Source organism: Amphiura filiformis, chromosome 14, assembly GCF_039555335.1.
Source record: "Amphiura filiformis chromosome 14, Afil_fr2py, whole genome shotgun sequence".
NCBI lineage: Eukaryota > Metazoa > Echinodermata > Ophiuroidea > Amphilepidida > Amphiuridae > Amphiura > Amphiura filiformis.
This window is the reverse complement of record NC_092641.1, coordinates 50,485,807-50,513,097: the sequence shown is the minus strand read 5'-3', so window position 1 is coordinate 50,513,097 and position 27,291 is coordinate 50,485,807. Positions and strand designations below refer to the sequence as shown.

General features: G+C 38.0%; 1 protein-coding gene and 1 long non-coding RNA gene across 2 annotated transcripts in view; both read left to right on the top strand.

Moving 5' to 3' along the window:
- LOC140170257 (uncharacterized) overlaps window positions 1–27,291 on the top strand; it is a 96,799-nt gene that overhangs the window by 11,966 nt on the left and 57,542 nt on the right. The window lies entirely within an intron of this gene.
- Window positions 9,316–27,291, top strand: part of LOC140170496 (ileal sodium/bile acid cotransporter-like) — a 36,666-nt gene continuing 18,690 nt past the window's right edge. Inside the window, exons 1-2 of the mRNA XM_072193854.1 lie at window positions 9,316–9,568; window positions 24,270–24,463. Of these exons, the coding sequence (XP_072049955.1) occupies window positions 9,386–9,568; window positions 24,270–24,463 (377 nt within the window). The 5' untranslated portion in view covers window positions 9,316–9,385. The remainder of the gene's footprint in view (window positions 9,569–24,269; window positions 24,464–27,291) is intronic.

Here is a 27,291-nt window from a genome sequence, read left to right as displayed (position 1 = left end):
CGTATACAAACAATCATCAATACAATCAAGATTATGAGTATGATTTGTATGTCAGCTTATATCAGCCTGAAAAATGATACATTTCTTATCATAAAAAATGTAAATACACACGCAAAATTAATATTGGCAATTATGTAGAAGATGGTTCTATACCCAGTCCGCCAAACGACTACGACCCCCCCCCCTCCTTTGACTTCCAGGAATACTAATGTGGGGAAGTGTGTGAACTCCAAAAGATTCAAAGCATCCAGACAGATGGAAGCTTGCATATATGTACATATCTACACATAAACGTTGTGCCAAAATTTGAGTATCCCCTTGCAGAAATTTAACTATCAAATATATATCAAATGTATATCAAATATCTATTAAATGAGCATTTGATAGGATTTTGATGTATCAAAACCCTATCAAATCATATTTTGATATAGATTTGATAGTATCAAATCTCTATCAAATTTGTTTTTTTCTATCAAATTCCTATCAAATATGACTTAATCAAAAAATAATCTATCAAAATCCTATCAAATATGACTCAATCCAAAATAATTCAAATGTCTATCAAATATGACTTGAGACTTTTTAGACACCATCAAATTCCTATCAAATTTGACTTGATCAAAAATAATTCTATCAAATGTCTATCAAATATGACTTGACTGATTTTAGACTTTTTAGACCCTATCAAATTCCTATCAAATATGACTTAAATCAAAAATAATTCTATCAAATGTCTATCAAATATGACTTCGCTGATTTTAGACTTTAGACACTATCAAATTCCTATCAAATATGACTTAGCTGATTTTAGACTTTTAGACACTATCAAATTCCTATCAAATATGACTGCATGGTGCTCCTAGAAAAGGGGAATCTGCAACCGTCAATACCATGGCAGCTTTCACATTTCAAACGGTCATGACAGTTGGAGTTGCATTTTTTTTCAAAATTTGGGGGCAAATTTTGTGTTACAGAAAAGGAATTTTACTGGCAGCTCGAGGTGTGCGTACCTGGGGTGTGTACTAAACTGTAAGTAGGCTATATACAGTCGACATTTTGATTTAATTTTTAAAATAAAATTGATAAGCTTACCTACTATATCTGAATCATACTAAAAATTGTTTGCATGATACTATGGCACACATTAATTTGGTACACATACTACATGTACATGATACAAGATGCACATTGCACAGTTCATAATCATGAGTTTGCAATTGCAAATTGGAACAGATGTCTATATCGCACCATGCGCACACTTGGCATACGTATGCGTATTGCAAGCTTGCTAATGCTTGTGAAAAATGGGCTTGTGAGAGCGCACCACCATTGATTGCGCCATTGAAATACACAGGAAAATACACACGTTTGGATGGCGTTTTGTCACTGCAAAATCGTAGTATAGATAACAAGTTTGGTATCAAATTAAAGCTTATCACGTGTAGAATATTATTCTTTTAACAGATTATATTGGTGACCATCTACTTTTTTTGCTATTTTGCTGCAAATTTAACCTAAAAAATCACTCAATTTTTGAAACCGGACGTTGTTCAAATTCGTGCCAAAACTTCACCTCTGAAATAAAATATTGAGATTTTTTTCTCAGATTCCTTCATGTAGACACTAACGGAAGCAAATGAGCTGAAAACGTGCGAATTTTGACAATATCTTTAGTAAATAAAGCCGCAACAAGCTCAAATAAGCGGTGGACTATTTTAACCGAATTTCACTGGTACATAAATCGTGGAGTGATTTCGGGGGGTGTCACTCCCATTGTGGCTTGTACACCATCCGCGATAATCGACTTTTGAAAAACACCCTAAACAAGGATCATTTAGGCCTAACCCTTGGCTAAAACGATACCATAAACAGGTAACACGCGCCTGTTTTCACACCCTAAACAGGGATTTTATTTTTTGCATCAAATTTCATACCCTTAATTTCATTTCCGCATATTAGCAATTGCAATTTTGCTACCTTTTTTTAACCACGAGAAACTACCCTTTTTAAGCTTCCAAAATGCTTGCTATTTTCATAAGGGTAAATGGGTGATATGATGAGTAACCCCACAACAACATGACTGAATTAAACCTATGGGTTGGCCCGCTTTAAAGCTAAAGCTGGCCAATCCACAGGCCTACCTGTTACTCAATTTGTTTATGCTTTGATGCTTTAACACACACATGACTATATTAAGTAACATGTGGTCTGTGGGTTGGTCTGGTTTACCTCTAAAGAGCACATTTATAAGCTAATATTAAAGTTTCCAATGGTACGAGCCCCGTGTACGAGCCATGCATGCAGCCAAATTAACATTAAAATAATTTACATTAAATTTTAGACTGTGTTGACACATCAGATATAGACTAATTCCATAGAAAAGGAAAGACGAGATTGCCACGTACAATGGCGTCGTTAGCCATGGGGGGAAATTTGGGGTATTTGGGTCCTTGCAGACCATGCGCGGAAACAGCCTGTGTGATACGCTTTGGCATTGTTACCTGTACGCAGTGCATGCGTCGCGCAATAAAGCGTGTCTATATAGCAAGCCTATATCACCCAACTGAAGTTTTGGATGCATTCAAAGCAAAACCCGAATACCCCCAAATCTTTTTCTATGATACAGGCGAGGCTCGGTAGCCAGCTAAAAATTTGATAGACTTTTGATATAGAAGATTGCAAGTGTTTGATAGACTTTTGATAGGGGAGAGGATCGTTATCCAGTGGAGGTGTTTGATAGACTTTTGATAGGTTCGTCAGCCAGCTAAAATTTGATAGACTTTTGATATATAGAAGATTGCAAGTGTTTGATAGACTTTTGATAGGGAGAGGATCGTTATCCAGTGGAGATGTTTGATAGACTTTTGATAGGTGAGAGGTTCGTCAGCCAGCTAAAAATTTGATAGACTTTTGATATAGAAGATTGCAAGTGTTTGATAGACTTTTGATAGGGGAGAGGATCGTTATCCAGTGGAGGTGTTTGATAGACTTTTGATAGGTGAGAGGTTCGTCGGCCAGCTAAAAATTTGATAGATTTTTGATATATAGAAAATTGCAGGTTTTTGATAGACTTTTGATAGGGGAGAGGATCGTTATCCAGTGGAGGTGTTTGATAGACTTTTGATAGGTGAGAGGTTCGTCAGCCAGCTAAAAATTTGATATACTTTTTTATATAGAAGATTGCAAGTGTTTGATAGACTTTTGATAGGGGAGAGGATCGTTATCCAGTGGAGGTGTTTGATAGACTTTTGATAGGTAGAGGTTTGTCAGCCAGCTAGAAATTTGTTAGACTGTTTAGTGATATAGAAGATTGCAAGTGTTTGATAGACTTTTGATAGGGAGAGGATCGTTATCCAGTGGAGGTGTTTGATAGACTTTTGATAGGTGAGAGGTTCGTCAGCCAGCTAAAAGTTTGATATACTTTTGATATATAAAAGAGTGGGAGTGTTTGATAGACTTTTGATAGTAGAGAGGTCCGATATAGCCAGCTAACAATTTGGCAGCTGCAAGCTGAAAAATTGATAGACATTTGATAGAGATGCATGACAGAAATATATTATATTTGATATGGTTTTGATAGGAGTGTGACATTCCACCTAAACATTTCATAGACTTTAGATAGAGATCAGCTGAAAATCACATGCATCAATTTATTATATTCTATCAAATTCTATCAAATTTGGACACATTTGATAGAGTTTGATAGATTTATATCAAATTTCTATCAAATATGTACTTTCCTTGTTTTTGCTAGAGTTTTGCTAGATCCTATCAAATACCTATCAAATACTCTATCAAACAGTCTATCAAATGATGTCCCAATTCTGTAGAATTCCGTTTGATAGAGTTTTGATATGTATCAAATCTCTATCAAATTTCGACTAGGGTCTGATAGCAAAATGCGCAATCGTGGTGATAGCTAGGCAAATGAAATCAGAGAACGTTTAGAAATCTCTGTGAGTGATCTTCACGCGATGGGAATTAGGCATCACAGAGATCCTGTGCCTTAAGGAAGAACAGATGATTGTGTTTTCAATTCAGTGAGGGTTCCAAGTTAAAGAAGAAACAAAACAAGCAAACACACTGTATTATTTTACTGTTTCTAGTGACAAATTTAAGCAATACACGCTGTGATGTTGCAGCATTCTGAAGAAGATGCAACTAATGAATTCCTAAATTATGCTGTAGATGTCCTATCTGGTGATAAGAGTCGGATTTGGAAACCTGCTGAATTGTATCAGGAATGCTGCACACATTTGGAAATCACATTAACTCGTGCTAACCGTAGTTGACTCAATGAAGAACTCCAAACAAACTTTGCCGAAGAGCTTCTAGTTCTTTCATCACAAAGTTATTCTAGTATTATCGTATTCCGTTGCAACTTTAACGCACGTGAAATGTGAAGTTATAATGAAACTGTTATAGGCAGTAGCATCCAAAAAGTAGCCAAACAGGTAGTACGAGAGTGCAAAGAAATTCGCATTGTAAAGTCACACTAAAATATCCCTATCGACGAGGATTTGGCTGCACAATCAGTATCTGACATGCTACAATTTCCTCGCCGAAGTTGAAGAAGTCCTTGTCAGCTTTATTGATAGGCAACAAAGTCCTGTGCAAAAGCAAGCCAGGGATCTTCAAGTGGCATTTGGTGTCTTACTCATAGATTCAAAGATGATTATAAACCATCTGTTCGACTACTGGGTTACATGTTGCTATATTATGATCGGTCCTTTTAATTTCAAGAATTTCGGCTGCAGTTGCAGGCGCTGTTGATATTAGTCAAGGAATGGAAGGCGCTCAGCTAAGGAAGGATCGGTACAAGTTGGGCAGATAATTTCGATACAGATATCAGTTCAGATATCACCAAATGGAAAGCTGTTTACCCCGAGCTGTCACTCAATACACTCCCTGCAAAAAGTCTTCCAAACTGTATTATATTTCTACCTTTCATTTCGGTGGTGGCCATCTTGGAATTTTTATGCGATTGTAAAGAAGTAAAATGTCAAAGTGGATCTGCTTAATTCTAGGGTGTACATTAATCATTGTAAGAAACAAAATCTGGCAAAAGAACTTTACCTTGAAACTAATGGTTTTGCTTATGACGTTAACAGCGGCCATTTTGAATTGCGAGAGTGTCATGTTTAAAACTGTATATAGTTTATATTTAAAGCATCCAAAAGGAAAATAATTTACATAAAATACTTTAAGTTATCATTTATTATGGTACCGCTAGTGAATAACCGAGCTTAATTTTAGCATCCATAGCGGCCATCTTGAATATTTCTAATTGCCCAAGGGTTACCATTTTACATCCCCCAAAATCTTATTTTGTACCACTTAAAGAGTAATAATCAGCAAAGAAAACTACTTTAACTGGCAAAACCATCTAACCTTGCTCTGCCACCGGACTAAAACGCGATGTTAAAAGGTGCGTATTAGAAATGGCGCAACACGCAAATTAAAGCAGCGCGAGCGAAAGCGGTCGCAGACAAACTCTAGATATTAAATGAAATGCAAAGAAAGAGGAAGAGAGAGTGATGAAAATAAAGGAAGAAAGTAAAGAATGAAAAAGAAAGAGAAAAGAGAAAGAAAGAAAGAAAGGAGGAAAGAAAGGAAGGAAAAAGAAATGAGAAGAAAGAAAATAAAGAAAGGAAAAAGGAAAGGAAAAGAATGAAAGTAGGCCTATGAAAGAAAGAAAGAAAATAAGAAAGAAAGAAAGAAAGAAAAAAGAAAGAAAGAAAGAAAGAGAGAAAGAAAGAAGGAGAGAAAGAAAGAAATAATGAAATAAAGGAAAAAAGAAAATGAGAAAACACAGGAAATTAATACAAAAAACTGCTATAATGGAGAGAATGAAGATCTACCAAATGGGCAGGGCGTGACCAAAAGGAAATTAAAGTTTGAATGCAGAAAATCGGACATTAAGTCCGATGCTATCAGTGCTAGCAAGGGTGCCGTATAGTATGTTGTTCCTTCAACCAACGCCAGTGATCTGAACCTGAGGTTTGGAGAAGGCCAGTGACTCTACGATCAGACGGAATATGGGGAATCTCGTTGTAGTGGCGCGTGATGGGAGTGTCACGGTTGTTTTTGCTCACTTTGATAAAGTACTTTTGTACGAAACGTCAGTGTATAATTTTATATTAAAACATCGTTGAACAACACCATTTTGTTCAATTACTTTTCACTTTTTACCATGCGATGTTACGTTGGACTCTTAACTTTTTCTGCATGCACCAAATAATGAGATTTATATATTTTCTAAGACATTAGATCTGTCTAATAATTTATTTTATTCAAAAAGAAAAACGTCAAGTGTTCAAACTTTAAAGCTCTTTTTCTCGAAACAGCGATTTTAATTTCAAGTTAGATCATTTTACCAAATCAGGGCCGAATTAGACTGTTTAGCTTAATCATGTGAAGTGACCTCTTGAAATGATATCACACTGATCAGACTGATCTTTATGTTATTACAGTGAGGCCCACAACACAAAGTGAACGATGTTATAACTTGGAGGGCTAACAAACCAACACCGCCAAATTCGACTGACGTGTGTACAACGTGGGAAGCTATGAGGAAATTGAACACTCGTTGTCTGATCATGCATGTGTTTATGGTTCGGATAGCGGTTACTTAGCAGCTCTCGTTCCGCTTGGGTTTATTGAATACACTCTATATATAGTCATCAATATGTCGTTTCCAGTCCCTGGCTGAACTATTGGGTTCAGCTCCCGGGGTTCAGCTATTAATTTTTTAAATAATTCTTTTACCCCATGCAGCTGATTGGGGTGGTTACGGGTCGTTAAAGCCACTAACCGCGAAATGAGGATATCGAACTAGTTTGCCTCGCAGGCCTTAAAAGAACCACAAACCGCGAAATATGGATCTCCAACTAGTTTGCCCCGCAGGGCTACAAAAAACTGCTAACCGCGAAATATGGATATCCAACTAGTTTGCCCCTCGAAGCTTAAAAAAAAACACTCATCGCGAAATATGGATATCCAACTAGTTTGCCCCTCGAAGCTTCAAAAAACCACTCATCGCGAAATATGGATATCCAACTAGTTTGCCCCGCAAGTCTACAAAACCATTAACCGCGAAATATGGATATCCAACTAGTTCGCCTCGCATGGCTACAAAGAACCACTAACCGCGCAATATTTTTTTACCTCAAAAAAAGAATTAATATCTACCAAAAAACGTTTCAAAACGTAAAAGGGGCCAAGTTTAAAAATCTTTCCTGTGTGGCTTTTCACCCTTTTTAAACTTGGTCCCATTTATGAAAGACCCATACGAAGTCATCTTTAGGCTACTTGTTTGTTTTCTTAGTTGTCGGTGTTCATTTTGTAGAGTAAATGAATTAATGTTCGTGCGTGATTGAAGTTTTTCGGTAAAGACGTTATTATGTATTTTGATTTAAGCAAAAGTAGCAAATACTCACTTTGTTAAATTCTTCATCGTCTTGTGCGATTCTGCGCCTTATGTACAGATGTAGAGCCTATATGTAGCAGGTTGACAGAGAGTCAATTTGCTAAGTATATATAATACTCTACTACTCTTTATGAACACGCAATATAATAAATAAAAAAAATCAAATGTTTTGATAATACATAGCCTACGTCATAATTGCACCGCTTTCGAACAGTCTTAAACCTAATTGTTGCATGTAGAAATTAGGACTCGTTCTTCATGTTATTACTACTTTACTGAATGGGACCAAGTTTAAAAAAAGGGTGAAAAGCCACACAGGAAAGATTTTTTAAACTTGGCCCCTTTTTAAGTTTTGAAACGTTTTTTGGTAGATATATGTTGCCAATAAAGGGCCCCTGAAATGCGATGTATTCTTTTTAAATCATAATTACTGTAAATGACGACCTGGTGTGAAGACCTCTGGTACATCAGCTTTGATACGAGCGTAAAACGAATGTAAGGTGTAAAAAGGCAACATTAAATTTATGTGTCTCTCCATTGCTATATTATGATTCCATACTGGGGCATGAGCTAATTAGGTCTTCTGCTTAGTATGAAGACATACTTGCTAACGGCATGGTGTGTGCATCGGCCTTGCGATAAGTACAGACTTGACATTTAATATGGAATATTTTTTCGCAAAATTCCAAGACTGGTCTGGACGGAATCTGCATAAACCGCACGGGCTAAATAATTATTATTTGGTGTGTGTCGGGAGATGATAAAATAGTTGTTTGATAGAAAATGTGCTTTCCATAAGTTTAGATTATGGTGCTCTAATGCAGCGAATTTGCCTAAAATGGCGGATTTAGGAAGGCTGAATTTGAGCTTTATGGGGGCACAATTTTGGACTGTATGCAATACTGTGCTGTTATCATCAAATTTATAGGGGTTTGAGGTGATATTTCTTAAACTTCGTCAGCAACTGGCATTCATCACAGCTGAAATACGCTTGTAATGTACCTATTTTTGTAACATGGGAGGAGTTTAAAAATAGGACTCTTAAAAGTGGTACGTACTCAGAAAGTTGGAATGGCCCCCCGGGGTCAAATGTTATAAACTTACGGTACATACGGTACAAAACAATTTGCGCGGATTCCTGGATGTCCAATAAACTCACGCTGTTTCTTTGTGTACAGTAAGTTTAAGACATTTGGCCCCATTTCAAACTTTCTGAGTGCGTACCACTTTTAAGAGCCATATTTTTTAAGCTCCTCCCACTTTCAAAACTGATAGATTACAAGTGCATTTCAGTTCTGACTAATACTTATTGGTATTTAGGTTCAGTAAATATCGCTTCAAACATCAATAAATTTGATAATATCAGAATAATGTTGCTCAATTCAGAAATTTTACCCCCACAAAAATCAAATTCAGTCGCCTTAAATTCGCCATTTTAGGCTAATTCACTACATCCTAAGCGCCATAATGTAAACTAATGGAAAGCACATTTTCTGTCAAACAATTATTTTACACCATCTCCCGACACACCCCAATTACTATTTTGCCCGTGCGGTTTATGCAGACCCCTTCCAGACCAGTCTTGAAATTTTGCGAAAATATTCCATATTAAATGTCAACACCCCCCTCGGCTGGACTAAGAAAGAAGAAAGAACGCGGTAAAAAGAAAGCCTAAGCCGTGAAACTGGCTAAGGCAAGAATGTACAGCACCTGGAGACCCCGCTGGATACGGCTGTGCACGAACCCTGAATTACAGACAAGCCCCTGAATTCATATTTCCATTCGGCTATATTCGTGATCTGTGATCACAGCATGTCTAGTTATTACCTTGACATTTTTAAATGACAAGGATCGTCAATCTGCGCAGTGACTCTCTTTCGATTTGCACTAGTTAGAAGCAGCTCTCATAAATACAGCAAAATTACATGCGCTCTTGAAAGATAACCTCACTTGGAAATGGAGACTGAATTACCTACAACTATTTATATGAGCACCATGAATGACACGGATGGAAGACCACCTCCTCCAGCCTATCTCGATGAACTGAGATTGGGCAATAGCATACTTACCACTTTTATTTTGGTGTTGATAATGTTAGGAATGGGTTGTGTAATTAGTATCAAGGATCTCAAAACTACGGTAAGTATTATTGGAGCCACATAATGCGCATTTAAGTGTATTGTTTGGAAAGGTTCTTGTTTTAACAATAAGAAGTTGGCAGATGATGATTTAAGGGAAAGGGCCCGTCAGCTTCCGTGGTTTCAAAATATGATGTATGTGTGGGGGTGTAGGGGGTGTGTGTGCCAAAAAAGGGGAATGTCGGATTGATCAAACTAAAGACAGAATTACATTTTCAAAAGATGACTGAATAATGTGCCACGTTTAAGCATACAGCCTGGAACTTTAGTCGTACTATTCAAGAACTACACAAACGCAATAGATATACACCAGGCACAAAAAAGAAACTCGTCAGTTATAGTCACCCTTGCTGTTCAACAACTTGATAATTTTGCATTATTCTGAAATATACATTTTGTTAGTTGGATTTTGCTTTCTCGTTTGACATCCAGTTCATGAAAATCAAGCAAGAATTGACCAAGATATGTACCTCCAAACCCCCAAACCCAAAATCGAAAGTTGCAATTTTAACGATTCAATTGTGGCTGTTACACTGTGTGCTTTATTGATCGGCCTGTGGTGCTTGTGTACAACACAACGATGCATCCCATTGAAAATCGTTGAAATTGCAACTTTTAATTTTGGGGTTTGAGAGTTTGGAGGCGCATGTCGTGGTCAATTCTTGTTCAATTTTTACGAACAGGGTGTCAAGTGAGAAAGCAAAGTCCAATTAACAAAATGTATATTTCAGAATAATCCAAAATGATCAGGTTGTTGAACAGCAAGGATGAATATAACTGACGAGTTTCTTTTTGTGCCTGGTGTATTCAAGAACTGTACAAGACCAATAGATATAGTATATGGCGCTGTGTGTTTGGGTTGTTATTTTGCTACATTAGTGGAATCAATGGTTTTTGGTATCCTTACACCTCAAATAATAAAACTAGAACGTGTTCCATTGTTCTATATGCCAAAACTTGTTCCTCTCATTACTAGGAATTAAAAGTCAATATTGTCATATTAGAGAGATTGCGATTTCCAAACGTAGGTAACGGACGTACGTATTGATCTATTCAAAACCACTCTCCTGTATCGAAGCGAGGTCACGTATTTAGCCATTTTTGAAGATTTTCCACGTCCGAAATAAACGTAGATACATCGTTGAAAATGCACAAAATTTGTCTATTTCACAATATGTTAAAGACAGTCAATGATAATGAACATACGAAGGAAAGTCTAATTTAAATTACTATTATGATCCTTTTTGTTTGTAACAAATCATTATAATAAAGGTACAGCGATGTGTTGAAAATCTACTAAATTTATACGCGATGTCCATACGCAGAGATTACCCATTGAAATGTGTGTGATACTTTGCGTGGACAAAAAATGACATTGCGATTTCCCATTTTGTATTCCAACGTAGTATAAAACGCAGATGCTACGTTGAAATATGCTGATTTTACCTCATGTCGAAGTTCATGCAACGCGCCCAATTTTCAGGACGAAAAAGTATCATTTTGAAAGTAAAGGCATGATATATGGATGTAGTGATCTTTAATCTACCAAACTATATGTTTTTGGGCAACTATAATATTTGGGGAGCACAAAAATACAAGTTTAAGCAGAATGTTAAGTCAAAATTTTAATCAAAATCAAAAGCGGGTGTTTGAATTAGACAGAGACTACGCTTACTGTTAATTTTTCAATCACTATGCCCTCTATCGACCTAGATTAGATTTAGATCAGATTTATAGTCTTTATTCCAGCCGACTTGTTCTCCTTCGTGACGAATGAGCACAATCCAGTTTGGAACTGAGACTAGCAATATTTAATGTTTGAAGGAATCGATTTCACTTTGAATCTAAATAGGTCTGTTTTGGCCTATTACGATGAAAATCTCAGCAAAGCAAAACAGCATTCGAATCAAAATTACTAGACCCTGCAGACCTACAATCTATGCTATATTAGCCTACTGATAATCATAAAAGCCCACCATAAGAACAAACCCACAAGAATATTTTTTTCAGTGCCGAAAAGAAAAACATTTTGACTACATTGAACTACATGAGATGATTGAGTGAAGTGTGCAGAATTTGACACCATTCCACTAGACCAGTAGATCGTAAATTACCTTTTAATTCACTGTTATGGCCAGCTGCAAGGATGTGCACACAATTATTTGAGGTACTTTTCCTCATATTTGGCAATTTTATTACCAAAAGAGATCTCAAAATCATTTATTTCTAGCAAAATGTTCATCAGCTGAAGGCATCGGCATCGCGGCAGGCACTGGGCAGTAACAAACCAGTTATAAACAAACCAGTGTTGCCACTACTAAAGGAGCCCAAAATCCCGCCCAAACCTTATTCCTAATACAATGTGTTTCAATGGGGGGAAGAAATTTATGGAAAATTCCCTTTTTGGGCTCGCAAAAGTAGCTTTTGAGCTTGAAATAGTAGGACAGAAAACACGCCTGTCAAGATGCCAATTAGAGCGGAAATCGATGATCTGAGGGTTTATGGAACGGCTAGAAAAATTTCAGGGCTTCAGAGTGGGCAATCAATGAATTCAGAGGGTCTAAGGAACGGCTAGCGGCTCTGAAAAAGGGGGTCGTCGCCGCGGCACATACCCGTATAGCTGGGAAATGTGAGTGCCCCCCCGGGGTTATAACGTCGGATAGGTCATAGGACCTAAGATGTCAAAAATATGTATACATTTTGACCCATGATTTCATCAGATTCAAACAAATTATTTTCTTATTTTGTTTGCCGAGAGTCTAGTAATTTAAGACAATTTACGACTGAATCGGTGCGTTTTAACAATTTTACCCCTGTGCATGAGATATTTGACAAATACACCAAAATGTAAGCACCGTAGTGCAATATACCAAATTTTTCCTAGCAATAGAGAAACAATTTGAGGTATATTACAACATGATACAACAAATTTAAGGTGTAAGGATGCCAAAAAAACATTGGCTTTGCTAATGCAGCAACACAAAATACTATAAATTGAAATATCACTACACAACACCAGGTACTAATAATTATGTTGACGTAGATCAACCATGTACTTTAACCCTAGTTTAACATGTTGACCGGGTTTGTTGAATGCATCGCGTGACATATTGCCATTAATATATGCTCTAGTGAAAGTTCTAAACAATTCTGTAACGTACATGTATGAATGAAATAAATTCATGGTTTGCTTGCTTCTAATCAACCCAAAATTGTATTTGCTCGTGAAATTGTATTCTTATCAAAAGCACCTTATGTTATTGTCTTGTTTTGCATGTACAATTGTACATGCATATCATATTATACAGGTACATGTATCATAGCAATCTAATACATTGTTTATGTGTACACATCATGAAACAAAACCGAAATGAGGCCAACAATATAAATCATAAAACTTTAAATCAATAACAAGTTAATGTATTGCACTTTTAAAAATATATGTTATACAAATATTGAATGCTTATGATTACAATAATGGTAGGAATATTATTTTCATGAGGTGAAAGGATTTTTTAACACAATTTTGTATATGTGCCCGTACACTACGAATGAGCCGTAAAGTCGGCAAATATTATTATATTATGAGTTACAGTGTAAAATGTGCGTGAAGGTCGTATTCATAGGTACCTCAATTTGGTGCGACAAGTTTCTCATTTGATAGCGTTTAAACCAATCAATAATCCTATTGCTGAAGAGGATAATAATCTTCTACCCATTTCTATAGATTCCTTAAGTAGCTCTAGTCTTTGTTTGCTTTGGCTAAATCCTGTTCAAGTGGTGGGTTACAACGCATTGTATTTTGTCTAGGTATGTATAACCAACAATTAACAATGAGAGGACATTCCTGAACCTCGTTGACTTGGGGATGATTTGAAATGACCGCCAATTATGACTATTACCAAGCAATGTGGAAAAAGAGACACATGTAGAACCGAAAAAGGTACCATTTTGTTGAATGAGCAGAGTTCAACAAACCATAACCCCGCTTCTGGATATCGTCAAATGATATACCGTACTAAATTTATTTTAAAGTTTATGGTATATATTTTCTAAACACGAAACAAAACAAAATTGACCGGGCCGACTTTACGGCTGATTCGCAGTGTCCAGTCACAATAGGTTTTTTTTTTTATTTTAGTTTAAAAGCTAGGGGTGTACTTGGCTTACCCTTGAACAATTCAAGATGGATTCCGATACGGCTGCCATTTTATATTATTGGCTATAACTTCCTTCAGATTCAGCGTATCTTTGGTGTATTATCATAGGTTTTGGGGTCAATACATCCAACTAAACCATTTAAGGGTCAGCCTACTTTACGTCCTTATTTGTCAGGCCAAGGAATTTGAAGCAGGTTCACGGCGTCTCATTTGCTGAAGCCTCTAGATCTAACTTCTATAGGAAAGTATTCCATCCTGCTTCTTGTCCTTCCTTGGTAAGAATGATAAAGGTCGTCATACTTGCACTTTTGTCTGTAGTTTGCTTGGGTCATATTCTCTTCTGCTGGTGCCGTCGGGCCCCTGATCCCTCCTGTTCTTTTCGGCTCGATTTAACCAGCGATTCCCGTTGTTGTTTTGGTTCCACGCCAGCAACCCCGGTACACGCATTGAGGCCGCCATCTTGGTTTTCGGGGGTACTGGCGACCGTCGATCGACGGTGGCCAGCACTCCCGAACGAGCCCAGCACCATGACTACGCGTACGTACCAATCTTTAACGTGCCTCCTGGCACGTTCGTACAGTGAGAATAAAAATCCGTGCAGTGAGAATTACAAATCCGTGCTTAAAATATGTCTATAATTTTCAAGTTTCAACCCGACCAATGACTAGGAAATTAAGTTTCTTACAAAGTAAGACTGATGGAGATAGAAAATCATCTGCAAAACAAGTTTGTGGCAATCAATCAAACATTCATTTTGAGAAACAATTCAAGCAAGTATCTCCTTACAACACATCTGGCAATGCCCCAATTTCTCCCCAATTTTTCAGCCACTCGTGGGGGAAAACCTCGGGAAGATCAGATGCGCAATATAGGCGACAAAAATTATACCGGCAAAAATTAACTAGAATATTATTATTGTATATCATCATGATCATGATTTGGGGGCAAAATGGAGTAAATATATTTCAAATTGTCCCGTCTTTACACAACATAATCACCTTGATTTGGGGTTAAAATGGTTAAAGGTTTTCTCGTGCTCCGCGCACAATTGTCCCAGTAGAACGGGCCAAAACGCTGCCCACCCCTAATACACCCACTGGGGCGAGAGCACAGACGAAAGAGCAACAGACCGCGTACAACCAGTCAAAGTCCCCGTGCATTGTATGATGTGAGTTCTCGCATATTCATGAGGGCCGATTCGATCGTGCCGTGTCTAACAATCACGCCAGCGTTGCGTGCTTTCGCGATTATGCGATAGACCGTAAAAATACGCTGTAAGTGCGCAGCAGTCTGACCTGTCGCATTTCGTGGAACAATCGGCCCTCATTATCGGGTGATGCTGAGACTTTGACTGATTGTACGTGGTCTGTATCTCTTTCGTCTGTGGGCGAGAGTCAAAAAGCAAGAGCTGCGCAAACGAGATTTTGTCAGAAATTCCAGTTAGAAACGAGTGCGTACTGCACGCATGGATTACCCCCTTTAATTGCACGCAGGACAGATAATAACAAATTCAGTGTAGTTGATCTGGATCTCTTCTTTAGACCCATTTTAGACCAAAATTTCCTTTAATTGGTGTGAAAGAGGTGCAAAATCCTCACCATGCTCAAGGAAACCCCTTTTAAGACTTGCAGCGGCAGATTCGAATCGCGCCCGCTAATTTAATCCCGCTGGGTGTACACATACGCGTAGAAGGGCGATTTGTCTGTACGCTGTTAAGCAGTATATAGACGATTAGTTCATAAAAAGTGTAATAACAATGTTTGCAACTTTGCCGAATTTTTGTAATTTACAATCACATTTTGAGAATTTACGTGACTGTATGATAATTCAAGAAACCGTAGCTTTTGGCAGTGTCGTAACTAGGGGGCGGGGGGGCAACGTGCCCCGGGCGCCACCCTTAGGAGGGCGCCAAATTGACCAATTCAGCATCTATTCTGCGCCCCTCCAAGCGATGAAAGTCAAAATGTTCACGAGCTTCGCGCGCATTTCAACACAAAAGCAATTGAAAGAACATTTTAACTATTAGTAACCAAAATTAATTAGTGGTAGGCCTTATTTGTCCAAAATTTCGTGCGCTCCGCGCGCAATTGTTTCATGAATGAGGGGGGGCCGTCTAAGATATTCTTTGGTGGTGGTGGTGGTGGTGGGGGGGGGTAGGGGCGCCAATTTCATTTCTTGCCCCGGGCAACTATGCAGAGTGTGTGTGTGTGGGGGGGGTGTTTGTATTATAATTAACATTTTTAAGCATAATACCGTTTGGTTAACTTGATATCAGTAAACTAGCTGTGTACTTTATCGGGCTGCAGCTAGGTATTAAAAAACATTCTGATAAACATTTTACAGAGATTGTAATTTTATGACGTTGTATACACCTGTGTGCATATTACTTTTATCGAGCTGTAAATTTTTAGCATAATACCGTTTGGTTAACTTGATATCAGTAAACCAGCTGTGTACTTTATTGAGCTGCAGCTAGGTATTAAAAATTCTGATAAACATTTTACAGAGATTGTAATTTTATGACATTGTATACACCTGTGTGCATGTGTACTTTTAGAGAGCTGTAACTTTTTCTAAAACATAATATATACTCCATCGTATGACAATAACAAATTGACAATGACAATAAAAAAATAGGACAGAAAATATTACATCATGTACACTTAAAAAAAGACATATATTCCCCACTGGTTTTATACATCTTTCGACACTCAACGCTACAGCGGCCATAAAACGTCAAGTTTAAAAAAAACGACATATAGTTCAAAACGATGACACTGAAGTTTGTAGAAAATGCATAAGTGAAGACACCGTGTATTGATTTTGGGAGTTCTAAAAGTTCTGTAGTCATATTGTAGCACGAAATAGCCCTGGTCATGGGCATCTTCTTTTTTTTTGGTGGGGGGGCTAAAATAGAGCAAAATTGCAAAATTGCACGGGCTGAACGGGTCGCGCGAAAATGTCATATTGTCCGTATACTTTCCTCCAGTCAGTCAAGTAAACTGCTCATTCTGTTATGCTAGTTGGATTCCTTGCATCAGTTCCTTTCTAAAAATGTATAATTTTATATATTTCTCATAATTACATTTAGAGATTCAGTAAAAAACAATATCTAAAGTACCGAGTCGAGGAAGGTATTCATACTATAATAAGACCGGCACAAAAATGACGTAGATCAATCATGTACTTTAACCCTAGTTTAACATGTTGACCGGGTTTGTTGAATGCATCGCGTGACATATTGCCATTAATATATGCTCTAGTGAAAGTTCTAAACAATTCTGTAACGTACATGTATGAATGAAATAAATTCATGGTTTGCTTGCTTCTAATCAACCCAAAATTGTATTTGCTCGTGAAATTGTATTCTTATCAAAAGCACCTTATGTTATTGTCTTGTTTTGCATGTACAATTGTACATGCATATCATATTATACAGGTACATGTATCATAGCAATCTAATACATTGTTTATGTGTACACATCATGAAACAAAACCGAAATGAGGCCAACAATATAAATCATAAAACTTTAAATCAATAACAAGTTAATGTATTGCACTTTTAAAAATATATGTTATACAAATATTGAATGCTTATGATTACAATAATGGTAGGAATATTATTTTCATGAGGTGAAAGGATTTTTAACACAATTTTGTATATGTGCCCGTACACTACGAATGAGCCGTAAAGTCGGCAAATATTATTATATTATGAGTTACAGTGTAAAATGTGCGTGAAGGTCGTATTCATAGGTACCTCAATTTGGTGCGACAAGTTTCTCATTTGATAGCGTTTAAACCAATCAATAATCCTATTGCTGAAGAGGATAATAATCTTCTACCCATTTCTATAGATTCCTTAAGTAGCTCTAGTCTTTGTTTGCTTTGGCTAAATCCTGTTCAAGTGGTGGGTTACAACGCATTGTATTTTGTCTAGGTATGTATAACCAACAATTAACAATGAGAGGACATTCCTGAACCTCGTTGACTTGGGGATGATTTGAAATGACCGCCAATTATGACTATTACCAAGCAATGTGGAAAAAGAGACACATGTAGAACCGAAAAAGGTACCATTTTGTTGAATGAGCAGAGTTCAACAAACCATAACCCCGCTTCTGGATATCGTCAAATGATATACCGTACTAAATTTATTTTAAAGTTTATGGTATATATTTTCTAAACACGAAACAAAACAAAATTGACCGGGCCGACTTTACGGCTGATTCGCAGTGTCCAGTCACAATAGGTTTTTTTTTTTTTTTAGTTTAAAAGCTAGGGGTGTACTTGGCTTACCCTTGAACAATTCAAGATGGATTCCGATACGGCTGCCATTTTATATTATTGGCTATAACTTCCTTCAGATTCAGCGTATCTTTGGTGTATTATCATAGGTTTTTGGGGTCAATACATCCAACTAAACCATTTAAGGGTCAGCCTACTTTACGTCCTTATTTGTCAGGCCAAGGAATTTGAAGCAGGTTCACGGCGTCTCATTTGCTGAAGCCTCTAGATCTAACTTCTATAGGAAAGTATTCCATCCTGCTTCTTGTCCTTCCTTGGTAAGAATGATAAAGGTCGTCATACTTGCACTTTTGCACTTTTGTCTGTAGTTTGCTTGGGTCATATTCTCTTCTGCTGGTGCCGTCGGGCCCCTGATCCCTCCTGTTCTTTTCGGCTCGATTTAACCAGCGATTCCCGTTGTTGTTTTGGTTCCACGCCAGCAACCCCGGTACACGCATTGAGGCCGCCATCTTGGTTTTCGGGGGTACTGGCGACCGTCGATCGACGGTGGCCAGCACTCCCGAACGAGCCCAGCACCATGACTACGCGTACGTACCAATCTTTAACGTGCCTCCTGGCACGTTCGTACAGTGAGAATAAAAATCCGTGCAGTGAGAATTACAAATCCGTGCTTAAAATATGTCTATAATTTTCAAGTTTCAACCCGACCAATGACTAGGAAATTAAGTTTCTTACAAAGTAAGACTGATGGAGATAGAAAATCATCTGCAAAACAAGTTTGTGGCAATCAATCAAACATTCATTTTGAGAAACAATTCAAGCAAGTATCTCCTTACAACACATCTGGCAATGCCCCAATTTCTCCCCAATTTTTCAGCCACTCGTGGGGGAAACCTCGGGAAGATCAGATGCGCAATATAGGCGACAAAAATTATACCGGCAAAAATTAACTAGAATATTATTATTGTATATCATCATGATCATGATTTGGGGGCAAAATGGAGTAAATATATTTCAAATTGTCCCGTCTTTACACAACATAATCACCTTGATTTGGGGTTAAAATGGTTAAAGGTTTTCTCGTGCTCGCGCACAATTGTCCCAGTAGAACGGGCCAAAACGCTGCCCACCCCTAATACACCCACTGGGGCGAGAGCACAGACGAAAGAGCAACAGACCGCGTACAACCAGTCAAAGTCCCCGTGCATTGTATGATGTGAGTTCTCGCATATTCATGAGGGCCGATTCGATCGTGCCGTGTCTAACAATCACGCCAGCGTTGCGTGCTTTCGCGATTATGCGATAGACCGTAAAAATACGCTGTAAGTGCGCAGCAGTCTGACCTGTCGCATTTCGTGGAACAATCGGCCCTCATTATCGGGTGATGCTGAGACTTTGACTGATTGTACGTGGTCTGTATCTCTTTCGTCTGTGGGCGAGAGTCAAAAAGCAAGAGCTGCGCAAACGAGATTTTGTCAGAAATTCCAGTTAGAAACGAGTGCGTACTGCACGCATGGATTACCCCCTTTAATTGCACGCAGGACAGATAATAACAAATTCAGTGTAGTTGATCTGGATCTCTTCTTTTAGACCCATTTTAGACCAAAATTTCCTTTAATTGGTGTGAAAGAGGTGCAAAATCCTCACCATGCTCAAGGAAACCCCTTTTAAGACTTGCAGCGGCAGATTCGAATCGCGCCCGCTAATTTAATCCCGCTGGGTGTACACATACGCGTAGAAGGGCGATTTGTCTGTACGCTGTTAAGCAGTATATAGACGATTAGTTCATAAAAAAGTGTAATAACAATGTTTGCAACTTTGCCGAATTTTTGTAATTTACAATCACATTTTGAGAATTTACGTGACTGTATGATAATTCAAGAAACCGTGGCTTTTGGCAGTGTCGTAACTAGGGGCGGGGGGGGCAACGTGCCCCTGGGCGCCACCCTTAGGAGGGCGCCAAATTGACCAATTCAGCATCGATTCTGCGCCCTCCAAGCGATGAAAGTCAAAATGTTCACGAGCTTCGCGCGCATTTCAACACAAAAGCAATTGAAAGAACATTTTAACTATTAGTAACCAAAATTAATTAGTGGTAGGCCTTATTTGTCCAAAATTTCGTGCGCTCCGCGCGCAATTGTTTCAAGAATGAGGGGGGCGTCTAAGATATTCTTGGGTGGTGGTGGTGGTGGTGGGGGGGGGGGGGGCGCCAATTTCATTTCTTGCCCCGGGCAACTATGCAGAGTGTGTGTGTGTGGGGGTGTTTGTATTATAATTAACATTTTAAGCATAATACCGTTTGGTTAACTTGATATCAGTAAACTAGCTGTGTACTTTATCGGGCTGCAGCTAGGTATTAAAAAACATTCTGATAAACATTTTACAGAGATTGTAATTTTATGACGTTGTATACACCTGTGTGCATATTACTTTTATCGAGCTGTAAATGTTTTAGCATAATACCGTTTGGTTAACTTGATATCAGTAAACCAGCTGTGTACTTTATTGAGCTGCAGCTAGGTATTAAAAAATTCTGATAAACATTTTACAGAGATTGTAATTTTATGACATTGTATACACCTGTGTGCATGTGTACTTTTAGAGAGCTGTAACTTTTTCTAAAACATAATATATACTCCATCGTATGACAATAACAAATTGACAATGACAATAAAAAAATAGGACAGAAAATATTACATCATGTACACTTAAAAAAAGACATATATTCCCCACTGGTTTTATACATCTTTCGACACCCAACGCTACAGCGGCCATAAAACGTCAAGTTTAAAAAAAACGACATATAGTTCAAAACGATGACACTGAAGTTTGTAGAAAATGCATAAGTGAAGACACCGTGTATTGATTTTGGGAGTTCTAAAAGTTCTGTAGTCATATTGTAGCACGAAATAGCCCTGGTCATGGGCATCTTCTTTTTTTTTTGGTGGGGGGGGCTAAAATAGAGCAAAATTGCAAAATTGCACTGGTTGAACGGGTCGCGCGAAAATGTCATATTGTCCGTATACTTTCCTCCAGTCAGTCAAGTAAACTGCTCATTCTGTTATGCTAGTTGGATTCCTTGCATCAGTTCCTTTCTAAAAATGTATAATTTTATATATTTCTCATAATTACATTTAGAGATTCAGTAAAAAACAGTATCTAAAGTACCGAGTCGAGGAAGGTATTCATACTATAATAAGACCGGCACAAAATATTATCGCCTTCCCTAAATTGTAGTCAGTCTCGCTTGGGTACACGGATTATCTCTTTTATTATTAAAAAAAACCAGTGATTTATAGTGCGCTACGCAAAGGCACAACGCCCAGACGTTGATCCACAGGCCTCGGCACACTTTACATGTTGTCGCTGACCACTACGCCCCCATATCATTACATAAACCATTTAACAACAATTCAGGGACTTTGCAGCTACAAGAGCGCACACCCAATACATTCCACAAATAACCTTCGCAACCAGGATCAGGGTTACAATGAGACAATTAGCAGTAAGTTCCTTGTCCAGGGGAATTTCAAGCTAACTCAATATTCCAAGAGAGCGTACTAGGCACCGTCGCGTCAGGGTTCGAACCCGCAACCTCTCGCAGCATAGTCGAACGCCTTATCGATTGAGCTAACTTGACCGCCAAAGAATTATTACAGGATAAAAAGATTCTTGTCAACTTATCAAGTTTGAGTAGTTTATCTTCTCAGAGAGGGACATAACAAAATATTGTCAAAATGAAATGCGTAATCTTGTCAAATAACGAGTTGGAGATCTTGTCAATTTGAATAGTTACTTGTTAAAATAAAACGGAAACTATTCATTTTGATGATATTGTCGTCGGTTCAAAGTGATAATATACCTCAAAATGACAGTACATAATCAAAACGAATAGTTACGGGATTAAATATAAATGAGCAGCGACTTTATTAAAAAAATGAATAGAACTAAATTAAATTGTATGTTCCGGTTTGAGGCATGAATTGTTTGAATTTTAACCCATTAGCGTTAAAATCGAAAAAAAATTTGTGCGCTCCGCGCTCATGTGTCTCGGTACAGATATAGCAGGTCAGTGGGTCCAGTGATTTGGAAATAACATGGTGGCTCGGTATAATTATACGCCCCTGGACGAGAGTCAAAAAGGAAGCACGCGCGCAACCTATGTAATGGCATGTAATAATTAGGGAACTTGATAGCCCCTCTCGCTCAATATCGGGAACAAATTGACAAAAACATAGTTCAGTGCATCTGGATCTCTTCTTATACTCATTTATGGCAAAAATTCACTTTAATTATGGAAAAACTGGTGCTTTATGCTGATTCCGAATATGGTCATAAAAATTTACATTTCTGAAATATTTGAATATTTAAAAATGCTCAAGGAATCCTCTTTTAAGACCATAATTGTCCTCTTTTGGGCCATTTTAGCATTAAGATTGCAAATTTGTTCCGGTGAAGTAATTATAGTAGTCAATTAGCGAGACCATTTGAAGATTTTCCCTTGCCTCATCTGCCTGGTCAGCCTATATCTCCCATGTTTAAAAGAAGTCACCGTGAGGTCACAAATGTATCATCAAAATGAGTGCTTTGAACGCGTGGTTTTTAAAAAATCTCAGAAACTCGGGGTGGGGGTGGCTACCACCCCCTCTCTAATGCCCACTGCGACAAATTTAACTGCAGTGTCTTGCCAACGTCATGAACGTGCAGTGACTTTTTCCGCCTAAAATAGCCCCTGTAATTCCTGTATTAATTTTAGAAGCACCAACCACACCTATAATTGGCGAGTCGAGGTAATAACCCCTCCCAATAAACTCTCAACGTTTTTAGCGTTGCCATGGTAGCTGCACGTTAGTGCAATTGAAAATTGACAATTGCAGTGCAATAGTCGTTTTGCAACTGACGCTAAAAATACCAAAAATAATCAATATGAATTGGCCAATCAAATGACACATGATGCAGTCATGTCTACAGTAGAATTCATTTCGACCTTTGCAGGACTTAAACCCCATTAAAAGCTATTAAACCAAGATAACACTCATTGAAAACAGCTCAACTGATTAAATCAGATCTTCTCTGGTTGTGCACATGTGTCTGTTTTATATGTGAGGTATCGCAATGAGCTGGTATTATAGCTTCAGTTGGGTAACCGATTATAAAGGAAACGCAAGGAAACAATGGTATGTGGACCTTTGTTCACGAAATGAGACAATGGTCTGCTTTTTGTTAACCAGCATTCTTGAAAATGAGCAACATAATGATTGTTGACTTAACACGGTTTGGAAATAATTTCTTCATATTTTTTGGTGTTATCTGTCGTTTACATATCCTTCCTAAAATACCAAAGTACGAATATTTCCAAACATCTAAATTAGCTAAAAATTTAGGACATGTTACAAAACTATATTTTCTAGAATTTTAGAAGAATACTTTTAATATTGGCCGGTTATTTTTCACACAGCGACGTTAACTAGGCAATGTACTATTACCTATAACATACACTAAAACACCAAAGTACGAATATTTCCAAACATCTAAATTAGCTAAGAATTTAGGACATGTTACAAAACTATATTTTCTAGAATTTTAGAAGAATACTTTTAATATTGGCCGGTTATTTTTCACACAGCGACGTTAACTAGGCAAATCCCCATACTTCTAACGTACGCTATTTGTAGAGGTCACGCGTCAATGGTAAGAGCACTGTGTATTGTGTATAGGAAAACGGACAGTAACTGCAGTATGATGAATCTTATTGGTTTCCTATTGTCCTACCTAAGCTATTGACGGATGTTATTACAAATGCCTTAGCGATGCACCATTTAATTCTCTGGGGGCATGGGATTTTGGGTGGGCGGAATTGTTTTCTGCCGAAGTTTTTTATTTCCAATTTTCATGTATACTTTTATGCAAATTTGGGTTGCGGCAGTTTTTTCTCATCATTTTCGTCTCACTAGTGGACTGTAAGCGATACTTCCCATGGAAATCAAATAGTGCGCCCCTTATGTACTACCGTAAAACCTCGTCTACAAGCATATATAGTGCTTCTGATGAAAGCTAGTGTAATCCAGGCGCCATTATGGATTTTGAGCAAAGAAAATGCAGATCTAAACATAATTATACAAACAAGTATTATGTAAGACCAATCTATTGTATTGGCATATTTACGCATGTATCGTATTAATTAAGCTTTCATCAGAAATACTAGATACGGTATGCTTGTAGACGATGTTTTACGGTATTTGCACTTAAAATGTGATTCACCTTTACTATGAATGTGAATATTCTTTATTGCAGTGTCGTCGTCCAGTGGGAGTTCTTATTGGTTTCATATCCCAGTTCCTTGTGATGCCTTTACTTACATTTAGTTTGGCTCATGCATTACAAATAGAACCCCAGTTTGCGATTGGAATGTTGATCATTGGGTGCTCACCAGGAGGGACAATCTCCAACTTATTCACCTACTGGACCAATGGAGACACATGCCTAAGGTAAAATAAGTTTGCGAGTTTAAGGCCACGTAAAAAAAGTCAGTTTTACGTCCGAAAGTTTTTAGAAAAGTGAGCAGGGAGTGAGGTGTTTAGAGAGTGCAAAATTGACCCTCGGTCAGAACTCTTGCCCCCCCCCCCCCAATTAAACCCCAAATTACACATAATTCTACTTTTTGCGGCAATATTACAGCATAATTTGTTAGATTTTGCTCCCCGTTAAATTCACTTAAACCTCATGCCTCCACCCCCCCCCCACACACCCCCACACACACACCAAAAGGGGGGAACAAAGACAAAATTCTGGTGCCGACACTGGATACTTCCATAGTTTTCCGGTGAAAATATTTCATTTTATTCGTTTATCCGCCATTTTCTGATGCATTAACATTAATGTAAATAATACTATACAGTACGACAGCAACTTAGCTCACTTCCGGTAATTTTTACCGGCGTGACCTCTGCTGTTACGTAACGTAATGTTGAAAATCAGGTGGCAAATACAGTTTTTCAGAAAACATAAAAAAAATGGAATACACGAGTCGTTTCTCCCTTCATTTCCACATTGAGCCCATAGATAAGATATGAAACATGAGTATAAGGCAAACAGTAACGTGTAAAAGTCCAATTATTGTGGAGAAAATGAATGTTTATTGTGCGCGAAGTAGCCTAAAAAATGAGAAAAAATGCATGTCACGATCACCAAAATGGTTATATCTGCAACTATGAACCAACGCCGGTTAGGGATCAAATCAAAACTCGACCGCCGGTTGCCCGCCGGTTCCGGGCGGTTCCGTCCGGTTGGCAGAGGTCATTGGTATATGAATATTCAAGAATGCATGAGTAGCAACCGCCGGTTGGTTTAAGCACATAACCGGAGAGATTATAACAAAATGTCGATATGTTTATTTCGCGATCACAATAGCGCATACTTGAAATTTCACGGTCACAATAGCCCATACTTGAAAGTACTACACGATGATCGATCGTTCTTAGTCGTGTATTTTTTGGCTTGTCACCAAAGCAAATTAATTTTGGAAATGATTTCTTGTTTATGGTTAAAATTGCTTGAATATATCACCATTGTTTAGATCATTTAATTTCAGAACAGTGTTTCAATGATTTCTATAGGCTAAGTAATTTAGAAGTTGTGAATTATTATTTTGTGAATCACATTGGCCTGTGTTGGTGATGGACAATTATCATTTATAAATTACTATAGGGCGATTTCACGAAAGGTCATTAGTTCAAATCTTCCTCCAGAAGACATGATGCTGCATAAATCACAAAAGAAATCCCCAGTTGAAGTGATATTGATTGACTCTATTTCGGCAACAACAATTCTATGATCCCACCACCGACACACCCCTAAACAGGCTAAAATCAGTCTTTTTGAATAAAACAAACACACTATCTGTGGTCATCTTATGACTCCCTACATTTTGGTTATCAATCTTTCCAAGAATATATTACCCCCCCTATATTTGGGACACCTCCCCCTCTTCCCAAGAAAATGATAGCCCAAAATGGGGTTGATTTTGGGTCTAAAATAGACCAAAGGGAAGATTTTGTCACAACATTTCTGTCGACTGAGCAGGGGAGGGGACTGACTTGCCACCCTGCCCCATGGCTAATCTCCATTGGTGCTGATGAAGGGCGCGGTGCCGATGGGTGATGGGATTGGCATATATTTTATGCATCTTGCAAAATCATTAGTTCTTTTTGCACATCACCTCAACGAGCCTGGCCAACATAATTATAGGCCCAATATACCGGCCTAATATGGCCTATATTACGAATAGTGTAGTTTTGTATCCCCCTCTCGCTCATGTGATGCAAAAGACACATCTCATACTCTCACCCCTTTTCCACCTCTCCCCCATCCTCCCTCTTCCTCTCCCACTCTCTCTTCACCTTCTTTCTTCCCTTCTCTCTTCTTTTTTCTCTCTTTCCCCTTTCTTTGTTTCTTTCTTTGTTTCTTTCTTTCTTTCTTTCTTTCTTTCTTTCTTTCTTTGATTCTGTTTTGCTTTCTTTCTTTCGATTATAAACTAAGTTTATGAGAAATGTATTACCCTTGCGTTTTAAGACAAACAGAATTCCGAGATCGCGATTATTCCTTCGGAAATGAAACTTTACTTATAGGCCTTGTCTAACCTGTCACGCTGTAAAATAATTAGAAATGAATAGACCAAGCCTCTGCTTATATTTTATCAAAACAAAATTCTAAAAGTAGCTACATTGATTGAGAAGAACTCCGGGAAGGAAAATCGATTATTCCTATTGTACTAAATTTGAAAAGAAACCACTTGAAATCACTCCACTCACTCACTCGATGATACCAACCGGCCATATGAACCAGGGTGTGACGACTGACCTCATTACTGTGTATATTTTAGAACCGGACGGAACCGCCCGGAACCGGCGGGCAACCGGCGGTCGAGTTTTGATTTCATCCCTTATATGCTTTTCTGTAATGATAGATATTAACTAACTTGAGCTTGTATTAAATTTTCAGCGAAAATGATTGGTGGAATAATCTAGTCGTAGGTTGGAAAGTTGCTTTCAAAAGGGCTTCTCCTCGCAATCGTGCGTGACCATTAGTGACCAGTGTCACCAGGAAAATTAACAGCCGGCCTTGTCCATATATCGATTAATAATTGTCAGGATCGTCCAGTTGACTACAGTGATATTTATTTATTCATACAAAATACTGCCCTGTCTTACAAAATATCGAAGTCAATATAAAACGTAATTTCAAGCCATTTGACTGAACTTACAACAGTTTATAAAAGATTTTTGTTGAACGAGACACTGAATTAGAAATAACATTG